Source organism: Arachis hypogaea, chromosome 2 (genome assembly GCF_003086295.3).
Source record: "Arachis hypogaea cultivar Tifrunner chromosome 2, arahy.Tifrunner.gnm2.J5K5, whole genome shotgun sequence".
Taxonomy (NCBI): Eukaryota; Viridiplantae; Streptophyta; class Magnoliopsida; order Fabales; family Fabaceae; genus Arachis; species Arachis hypogaea.
Genome location: NC_092037.1, coordinates 62,550,051 through 62,560,979, shown reverse-complemented (window position 1 = coordinate 62,560,979; position 10,929 = coordinate 62,550,051). Strand labels below are relative to the sequence as shown.

At 35.0% G+C, this 10,929-nt stretch overlaps 1 protein-coding gene across 1 annotated transcript; it reads right to left on the bottom strand.

Moving 5' to 3' along the window:
- On the bottom strand, positions 1-2,387 carry LOC112726073 (putative germin-like protein 2-1). The gene is made up of 3 exons (XM_025775485.2): positions 2,236-2,387; positions 2,086-2,117; positions 1-673 (listed from the first exon to the last, which is right to left on the bottom strand). The coding sequence occupies exons 1-3, from the start codon at positions 2,385-2,387 to the stop codon at positions 120-122; spliced, it is 738 nt and encodes a 245-aa protein (XP_025631270.1). The 3' UTR covers positions 1-119.
- Between the last annotated feature and the right edge of the window lie 8,542 nt (positions 2,388-10,929).

Here is a 10,929-nt window from a genome sequence, read left to right as displayed (position 1 = left end):
TGGTACATATAAATTAACCTTCATGCATTTTATTTATTAGTATGGATGAATAATTGCATGAGGTGCAAGTAATAAATTAATCATGGTATAAACTGAGATCTGCATCTTCTTTCTCCCAACTAGTTGTTATCATACCAGAATTGGTTTTGAAGATAATCGATTGTGTTTTTGTCTATTTGAAAGGCTTTGGCTAAAATTTCATCAGATATTGGTGGAGTAGATCCAAAAACAGCATTGGCGATAGTGATAACTCCTGCATTTTGACTGCTTAGAGCAGCAATAGCAACAGCATTGCCATAACCAACATTCAATTGGAAGTGAGGAAGCCCGATTGGAAACACAAACACGTCACCCTTGTTTAGCACTTTGGTGAAAAGACGGTTCTGTCCATTGTTTTGGTTAGAGGTGACAAATCCAACATGAAGAGTGCCTTCAATGACAATAACAATCTCTGTGCCTCTCGGGTGAATGTGAGGAGGGTTTAATCCTCTGGGTGCAAAGTCTATACGAGCTAAGGATATGCCTAGTGTGTTGAGTCCGAATAATTCATTAACGCTAACTGGAGTAACTTTTGAACCAAGTTTATTCGTCGTGTTTCCAGCATCAACGTGTTTAAAGAAATCTTCAGCTACCACAAGCATAGGATCTTTGCAAAATTTTCCATTTACAAAAACTGCAATTCAAAAAAAAAATGTTTTATTAAAAAATAAGGCAACTAAATGATCTTTTACGTGAATGAAACTAAATGTTCAGAGTTGGTAGCATTAAGAGTTAAGACTCAGTACACGGTGGTTAAAATTTAATCCATACTCTTACGTCTAATACCATATATGAAATATTCTTAAATTATTTTATTAATTTTTATAATTTTATTAAATTATAATTAAATTTTATATTTTTTTAAGTTCTTAAATCATTTTAGATTTTTTAATTAGATTTTTGCTGTAAAAAAAATATTTGTATTAATAAAATATTTTATTTTTAAATTAAAGAGATTATTTGTATTTGTAAATGAGATATTTATTTTAAAAATAAAATATTTTATTAATTTAAATAATTTTATCATGATAAAATTTAATTAAAAAAATTAAATTTATAATAAAATATAATAAATTAATTACAAATTTAATAAAATTATAAATACAGTAATTCAACCTAAAATATTTCTCCTTTTTCAACCTTATGTTTTTGAAGTTGCGTGTGGACAAGTTGATGATTTTTTCATCTTTGACCATGTCTAAACCTGAAAAATTCTCTTGTAAATCCATAATAGTGTTGAGTTTTGTGCCTAATCATTAAACTTCTTTTTTGGGATAACCGGTACTTAGATTAATATATTCCAATGTTTGACATAGTGTTATTAGGGTGTTATTTTTAAATGTGAAATTATTTAATTAGAGAAATAAAGATTAGATCGTCTGATTTGTTAGAGGTATAAAAATTGGACCGTTTAATTTATTAAGATACAGAAATTATACCGTCCAATTTTGTAAAAAGTACAAAAATTAGATCGTATGATTTGTAGAGGTACATAAATCGGACTGTTCGATTTGTATTAAAAAAATTAAAAAATTTGAGATACAAAAATTGAACCCTTTAATTTGTGTACTTTCCACCGTCTTAAAAAATATCAAAAATTACAATATTAAGATATATCACTACTTCTATTTTCATACTTAAAAAAAAGTCTTATTGTATGTAATTTTTTGTCTTTTAGCAGTTGACTTTGAATGATCAATTCACCCTTGCATCTAAAGGCTCTTTTTTTTAATATGATTTCCAATTGTGAGTAACGCTGCTTTATGGAGATCGTGGGTGATTTACACAGTTGTGACGGCATAACGTTGGAGTTTGGTGGGGGATGAAATTGGACCGTTCGATTTCTTGCTGGGAGAAAGGAACACAAATCGAACGGTCAATTCATACATTAATTCATTTTACCTATTTGCAATCGGAAACAATCGAGGGTTGTTGGGAATCGGCGCAAAAAATGATAACCAGATCCAAGCATAAGTAAGCAAAAGTGTCAAAGGACCGTCCATCTCCTTGCAGTCGACACGAGTTGTCCTACACAATGATCTATACAGGTGTGCGAGGCATACCGAACCCCAACTAAACTGTATGATCCTCGCAAAGTTACGGAACAAAGGCAGAAATTTTCAGTGCACCGCTGCACCCGACTTATCTCTAAACAAAATAGTCCCAAACAACAACATTATGTGACACTTTACATACATCTGAATGTGAATATCATCAGTCAACACTATGCGATCTTTCAAATCCCTAAACCATGTCAATTTTATAAAGCTTCCTCTACAGTCTGTCTTTCTCGATGCAACCCCAAACTGGTGCAAACACTCGACTTCCATTGCCTCAAAATTACCCATGGTCGATCCTGTAACTGGAAGACTATTTATCGGCAAATTGAGAATCATTGCCACATCCTCCAACGTCACCACACACTCACCAACCGAAAAATAAAATGTGTGAGTATCAGGCTGCTATCTCTTAACCAGAGCATTAATCATTGTTGATTGACACTAGATTACCCCAATTTAAAAAACATAATAAAAACCTGTCTCCCGTAAGTGACTCTCAACAATTTGATTGTACAAATCGGACGGTTTTAAGTAATCACATATCAACATCCGTGAACCCTACAAGATTATATTTCCTTTATAAGTAGCAGTGTAATATAATTATTTTAACAATAATATAATTTTTCTTACATGTCCATTATTATAACTAACTACTTGTATAGTTGCCTATCAAACATATATTATAAACATATATAGTAAATCTGTCTAATTTTTTGTCTAAATTATACTAAATTATGTTAAACTCAATTATTCATAACTATAAATAATAATAATAATAATAACAATAATAATAATAATAATTAAGATTATCTACCGATAATGATAATGATAATAATAATAATAATAATATTAATAACAATAATTAATTATGATTCTTCACGGATAATAATAATAATAATAATAATAATAAAATTTATCTACAGATCTTATTCATTGATTCATTTCATTTATAACATATTAACTAATAATAATCATGAATCTAAAACTAAATCAAATAAAAAACCTAACACTACATACATATTATTAACTAATCAAGTGTACAGAGGCTTTATAAAGGGTAAACACTAACTAATTAACTCTACTTTAATTTTTATTTCTAACACCTAACAGTAATTATATTATATATATATATATATATATATATATATATATGATTAATCTGTTCTTAGTGCTATTATAATATATATTGCTATTAAAAATCTTAATTTTATCACTACTATTATTTATTTACTAAATCAAAATATTAAAAAATATAAACTTACATAACTAAGATGCTCAAAATAGTTAACAATATGAAGTTCTGATTGATTTATTTTTTGATTTTTCTTTTTTTTGGCATTATTTTCCAATTTTTTTTTAAGTTTTTCCGGTAGTCCAACAATAGTGAGAGTGAATAAGGTTGTGGATTTGGGGAACAAAGATAGAGAGATGAGAATGAAAGTGAAAGCTACTGGGAAAAAAAGACACTCGCAATGGGATTTTCTTGGAACGGAGCCAACGACAGGTGCATGCTCGCCACGTGGTAGCATGATGCAAATCAGATCCACCGATTAGCATACCGTCCTATTACTAAAATCGGACCGTCCGATTTCAATTTCTCAAATCAGTCCGTCCGATTTCAGTTTACCAGCCATCACAGTTCGGTGATACACTCTGAACCCCTATAATTTTGTTATACACAATCCCTTCTTCCATATCAAAATTAAAAAGCTCATATCTAAAATGAAAAATATTATTTTAGAGAATTTGTAAATTAGAGAAAAAGATTGGAGTATATTTCACTTTTTCGTGTTGGAGCAGCTGTCGTTAGATTCTATTTGTTAGTTCAAGTGTTCAAGCAGTTATAATCAAAGGATTTGGGTCCTCTCAATTTTGAGTTTTATTTTAGAGGATAAAGTGTGATTTTTTTATCATTTATTTTATAAGTGAAATTAAAAAAAAAAAGATGAAAAAAAATCATTTAAAAGTAAAAAATCACACTTTATCTTCTGAAATAAAAATTTAAAATTTAAAAGATCCAAGTTTATAATGAAATGAGCTTTATGTGTCTTGGTACAAAATAAAAACCTAAAAAAGCTTGAGATAATTGCAAAACATATATTTTTTTATTCGGGAATATAACCAACTTGACAAAATTTAAAGTGTGATGCAAGTGAGATAATTGAAATGCTTCATCGGCATAAGATCTACGAGACTAAATCCCATCAAATAAAGATCACTGCATTATTTTAAAACAGGATTAAAAGACAGTAATTCTTCCCATTATTTATTAAATAACAAAACATGAAAACTTGTAAACTAAATTTCATTTGGTTTAAAATTATTAAATTCAGTAGATGAACAACGAAATAGAAGCGCAAAACAATATTATCAAATTTATAAAAAAAATAATGAGAATGAACATTCCTTTAAGTCTAATTTTAGTAACATATTTTAATTTTTTGTTAATAAAAAATTCAATATCAACGTGAAATCATATGTAAACATGAACAGAGAATTATTTTTCGGTGAAACCACACCAACTTTAAATGTTAGTGTATTAGTCGGCGATAACGTGTCGATTGATTCACTCTTTTAGTTATCACATGCAAATAAAAATTATAGCAAATGATATTAATTTGGATTTTTCAGAGACAATTACTGTAGTTTTGTTTGAGGCGATAATCATAGTTGTCGTTTAATCAACACACATCTTTTTGAGTGGTAGCTCTCCACAGTTTTTTTATGAATTTGTTCGTGAGATTTTGGTACCAATTGTTTTGACTAATTCAACTATACAGAAACACAAAAAAATAATCATCACAATTATCATTTGGAGATTTTATGCCCATGCTTTACAAGTAAGATATTCATTGTTTCATTAATATGATCTTTATATAATCCTATATGCTTAATTTAATCCTATGATAAATTTTATACATATTTAATCTTCATCCATAATTAGTCATTGATTTTTCTTAAACATAATTCTAAATGAGTGGTACGTAAATAATGAACATATATACTAATGTCAACTATCAATTGAATATAGTCAATGATAGGTATGCTATTTAATTAATCAATTACAAACAGTAAATGATTTAGGGAAGGCTATGTATTTTATCATTATTGTAGATAGCATTTTAACTTTTTTTTATTACCAGATTGTAAATCACAATGTCATGATTCTATGAGATATAGAAAAACACGGAATGAGCGAAGCAGAGAATATGAGCGAGGGTTTGAGGGTGAAGCACGGAGAGGATGATAGCAAAATTGTCGAAAAAAATAAGGGGGGTGTGGGTGGATGTGCATCAGGTAATAAGGAGGGTCATTTTTGGGATGATTGTTAGAAGGTTTCTAAAGTGTCTTTTTGAGATAAGGTTATTTGTGCAGCAAAGTCGAAGGCCTTTGCACTCATCAGATCTTTATCAGGAGATGGTATTGCGACGGTGGTTGACAAACAGTGTAATTCTCAGCCACCGTGTGTAAGCTTTACGAAAGAGGCGAAGACATATTTGGCCGAACTTTACAGAGAAGTCTTAGTGATCAAGGTCCTGGATCGGAAATATAGTTACACAGCTCTTTCTCATAAACTGAGGGTAGTATGGCGTATCAAAAGAGGTTTCAATTTGTTAGATGTGAGTTTCGGGTATTTTCTGGTGAAATTTGATGTCGTTGAGGATCGTGAGAAGGTCATGTTTGGTGTTCCTTGGTTGATCGAGGGCCACTACGCTGCGGTAAAACCATGGGATGTTGATTTCCGTCCTAGTGAACAATCTTTCGATTCTACCTACGCTAGTCTGGATCCGGGTCTCGGTCTCCCTATCTGGTGCTATCAAGAGCAGGCAATGCTACGTATTGCAGCTGCGATAGGAGTCCCGGTAAAAGTTGATTGGCTACCAAACTGGCAGAGAGGGCAAGATATGTCTGTGCCTGTGTTCAAGTAAATCTGGGATTGCTGGTGATAAAAAATATTATTGTTGAGGGATGTCGCTTACAATGTGGAGTATGAAAGTTTAACTTTACTTTATGAAGCTTGCACAAGATATGGCCATGACAAGTCCCAATGTTTAGAAAGGATTTCCATGGAAGATAAAAGGAATGAGTCTGGGCAGGAAAGGAGAAGGGTGATGCTTCATTGGATCCAAGAACTCAAATTCAAAAAGTAATCGAAACGAAAGTTGGTGATGAGGCCGATATTGTAGGTGAGGATGGTTGCAATAATTTGCATGCTAAGCCTGATTGTGATTCTTTGCATGAAACCAAGGGTGGTTTAATGCATGGGACCAACACTAATTGCATGAAGGAAAGTAGAGAGGAAAATGTGGGCTGGGAGCAAGTCCAAAGGAAAGGAAAAGCAAAGGTGGGCCATAAACCAACATTAAAGGCCCAAGTAACAAAACATTCTAACACAGGTTCAGGCGGTCAAAAAAGGCCAAATCTTCAGTTTTCACGTCGATCCAGAGGGCATGGAGAGCAGGTCGGGCGGGATGTATTGCGGTGTGCACCATCTTCCCTTCAGACGCCGTTGACACGAGGACCAGCTATAAGGAAACGTTTGCGGCCGGCATCATTGCAAACCTCGCCGATATTGGAGGTGCGGCGGGGGAAGCGCTGGTGCTTGGGGGTCAACCCGAGATTCCACTAGCTATGGGAGTGGCGCCGCCACTGCTGATTCCTATTAATGAGGGTCAGAAGGATGATGTTGCAACAACGTTCCACAAGGAAGGGACACATGGCGGTCCTGAGGGGCTGCAACACTGATTTCTATTGCAAATGTGTCTCGGGAGAACCATGTCTCATCAACGAATCAAAAGGAAGTTAAATATTCCAATGAGGTTGGTGGTGCAAGTTAATTTTCACTAATTATAATACTCTCTTATTTTTTTATGGATAGTTTAAATATTTTAGTTTGGAATATTTGGGGTGCTTCCAATAAGTTAGCTCGAGTGAATTGTAAAGAACTTGTTAGAAAATTTAAACCCACTTTTTTTTTATTGTGGTTGAGACTCATGTCCCTTTTCAACATTTGAAACTATTCTGGGAAAGATTTGGATAATATCCTATTGGTATAGAAGAGGTAGTAGGATATAAGAGTGGTATATGGTTCCTTTCTTCTCTGCAAGGTACTTGCTGCAAATTGGTTGGTACTTGCGATTAGTGTGTCACGATCGAAGTTCAGTTTAAGAGTGTGGTTTGAAGGTGTAGTGCTATTTATGGTAGCCCTCAACATCAAACCAGAAGTCTGCTTTGGGATTGTCTGGTAACTAATTTGACGATTTTTCAAGGGCCTTGGATTGTCCTCGGTGATTTTAATGAAGTCTTATTCTCTCATGAAGCTAAGGGTTGCCATTTTTCGAGTCGACATGCGGATCAATTTGCCAGTTTTCTAGGAGATAGTGCTCTGTTTTATTTGAAGACTATAGGGAGATATTTTTCTTGGTACAAGAGGGTGAAAAATAGTATTGAGGTGGCAAAAAAACTTGATCGGGTTTGTATTAATACCGGATGGCTATCTTTTTTTCCTGAGGCCTATGCAGAAATTTTGAATAGAATGCAGTCAGATCACTGTCCTATCTTGGTGTGCTGTAAAGGGCCTCCACAGCAAAAAAGGAATAGACCATTTCATTTTATGGCGGCGTGGGCAACTCATCCTAGTTACAGAGATATTATGAAACAGTCTTGGTGGTCTAGCTTTAGAGGGATGCAAAGCAAGCTCTCGGAGGTACAGAGGAATTCTCTTGAATTTAATTCTAAAGTGTTCGGTAATATTTTTGTTAGGAAATATAAACTTGAGTGACAAATTAATTATCTTCAGAAGTATTTGGAAGAGAGGGAAGACTTTTACATGTGTCAAAGGGAGCAACAGTTGATTGAGAATTATAATAACACTCTTGTGCAACAGGAACTACTTTGGTTTCAAAAATCAAGAGAATAGTGGGTGAAATTTGGGGACAGAAATACCAGCTTCTTCCATGTTCAGACTCTTGTATGAAGGAAGAGGAATAATATTCATGGTCTTTTTCTCAAGGAGGGCGTGTGGGAGACTGACCCAAAAATTATTAGCCGGGAAGCTGAATCGTTTTTCAAGATCTTATTCTGTTAGTTGGAGAATGTTGACTTAGGGTATTTGGATGAAGTTCCACTTCCTTCTTTGAATGAGGAAGCCTGCTGTAATCTTACTGCACCTGTGACTATGGAGGAAGTTAAGGCAGCTGTTTTTAGCATGAATTCCTTTAAGGCTCCGGGTTCAGATGGATTTCAAGCTTACTTCTTCAAGGAATGCTAGGAGATTATTGGGTCTGATGTTTGCAATATGGTTAGGGAAGCTTTTTCAGGGGGTACTATTGATTCGAGGATGATGGAGACTCTTCTGGTTCTAATTCTCAAGGTAGAGTCGCCAGTATTAATGAAGAATTTTAGACCTATTAGTCTCTGTAATGTGATCTACAAGGTCATCACTAAAGTTCTGGTCAACAGACTCCGGCTACATCTCTCAGATATTGTTGGCCCTCTCCAAGGAGGATTTATCCCAAGAAGGGGAGCTCCAGACAATATCATTATAGCACAGGAAGTTCTTCATTTCATGAAAAAGACTAAGTCGAAGAAAGGAATTATTGCGTTTAAGATTGACTTGGAGAAAGCATATGACAGAGTCGATTGGAGGTTTCTGAATCAGACACTTGTGAAATTTGGTTTTCCTATCCCTACAGTCAAATTAATCATGAGCTGTGTCACTTCATCCTCATTGTCTATTCTCTGGAATGGTGACAGATTGGATAGTTTTAATCCTTGTCGGGGTCTTTGGCAAGGTGATCCTATGTCACCATATCTTTTTGTGTTGTGTATGGAGAGATTGTCCTGCTTGATTAGCCATCAAGTTGATATGGGCCGGTGGAAGCCAGTTGCTATCTCTAGAAGGGGTCTGAGAATATCACATCTCATGTTTGCCAATGATTTGTTTCTCTTCTGCAAAGCGGAGAAAAGTCAAGTCCAAAATGTGATTGTAGGATTGGAGAGTTTCTGTAAAGCTTTTGGGATGAAGATTAATTTGAAGAAATCTAAAGCGTTATGTTCCCGTAATGTTTCCACAGCAAGAAAAGAAATCTTTACTGGGGTGTCATCCATCAAATTTGTCCAAAACTGAGGAACATATATTGGGATTACTCTTAGTCATGCTAGGGTGACCCGAGCATCTTTCAATGAGGTTTTGGATAAAATCCGGAGAAGGATAGCCAGTTGGAAAAGGCGTTTACTCAACAGGACGGGAGGGCTCTGTTTGATAAATTCGGTTGTGGCTGCGATTCCTACATACTGCATACAAGTCTTTTTATTTTCCAAATGAATAACAAACTCTATAGCATCCATGATGAGGACTTTTCTCTGGAAAGGTCATGCCAATGGTCAGGGGCTAAATCTTGTTAGTTGGAAGGTATTGGTCACCCCTAAGAAGTTTGGTGGTATGGGAATTAAAAATTCGTTTTGTGCTAATGTTTCTCTTCTTGGTAAGCTAGTTTGGCAAATCTTTCATGACCCTCACAAGCTTTGGGTTCAGCTGCTTACAGATAAATATCATTGTTTTTTGGGTGATGAATTCAGCCACTTGGCATCTAAAGGATCTATTGTTTGGAGGAGTATGTATAATACTTGGGATATTCTGAAGAATAGGTTTGAATGGTGTATTGGAGATTTGGATCAGAATTTTTGGTATTCTAAATGGAGGAAAGAGGGGAAGCTTTATAATGAGATGGATTATGTTCACATTTCTGATTCAAATCTTCGGATTTTAGATCTTTGGTCGGCTGAAAAGTGGCAGCTTGAGAAGGTTTATTCTCCTCTTGACTAAGTTTTGCATGACAACATTCTCTCTTACAATCCGGAAGTGCAACCGGGTTCAGTGGTAGGCTGGACTTAGTCTGGGGAGATGTCTAAGGTTTATGATGCTCGCAAGGGCTACCTTAAGCTCTGCAAGAAGGTGTTTGGATGGGATGAGAGAGGGAATTGGTTTTGGCTTTGGCGTCAGCCTGTTCCAAAAAAGATCAAATTCTTGGCCTGGCTTTGTCTTAGAGAGGCATTGCCCACTACTTATTTTTCGTTTTAGGAGAGGCTTGACTCTTTCAAATAGTTTCCCCCAGTTGCTTGAGTTGCCAGGAAACATTTTCTCACTATATTCGGGATTACCCAAAAGTTGAGCTTGTTTGGCAATCTCTGGAGATTTCCTGTCAGTCTCTAGATTTAAAGAAATGGTTCTTGATCCACAACAAAGAGCATCCTTTTAAATTCTTTTCTAGTTTTTGGTGGATTTGGAGAGCCAGGAATAATGAGATTTTTAATCATTAGCAGCCTTGGACACCCTTTAAAGTGGCTCGTATGGCGTTATCCTTGGAGAAAGAGCTTCGGAATGTTTTTGAATTACAACGAGTTTTTATTCCTTATATGATTAGTTGTTCTTGGGTTCTCCCTTCATTAGGTACTTTTAAGATCAATTGTGATGCTAGTTATCTTGGTTCTAGTGATTGGATTGGTTTTGCCTGCGTTAGCAGGGGCTGGAAGGGAAACTGGCAAGGTGGCTGCTTGGGAACAATTGAGAGCTGCAATATTCTTCAAGGAGAGTTGTTTACTATTTGGAGAGGATTTCTATTAGCTTAGAACTTAGGGCAAAGAGATGTGGTTTGTGAAACAGATTGGCTGGAGACTTACAATCTTGTTACCAATTCTCATGACACTGCAGGTTGTGTAGATCCCTTGTTACTTAAAGTCATCGATATCATGGCTTGGAAGTGGCGTGTTGATTTTTGCTTGATCCTAAGAGATGCAAACACCGTAGCAGATACCATGACAAAGACGA

Bases quoted from the DNA above. Each gene is read 5' to 3' on its own strand.
- LOC112726073 (XM_025775485.2), bottom strand. From the start codon at position 2,387: ATGGGTAATTTTGAGGCAATGGAAGTCGAGTGTTTGCACCAGTTTGGG. The intron at 2,118-2,235 runs GTATGTAAAGTG...AGGATCATACAG, and splicing joins GATGATATTCACATTCAGAT to TTTAGTTGGGGTTCGGTATG. The intron at 674-2,085 runs GTATAGATCATT...TTTGAATTGCAG, and splicing joins TCGGTATGCCTCGCACACCT to TTTTTGTAAATGGAAAATTT.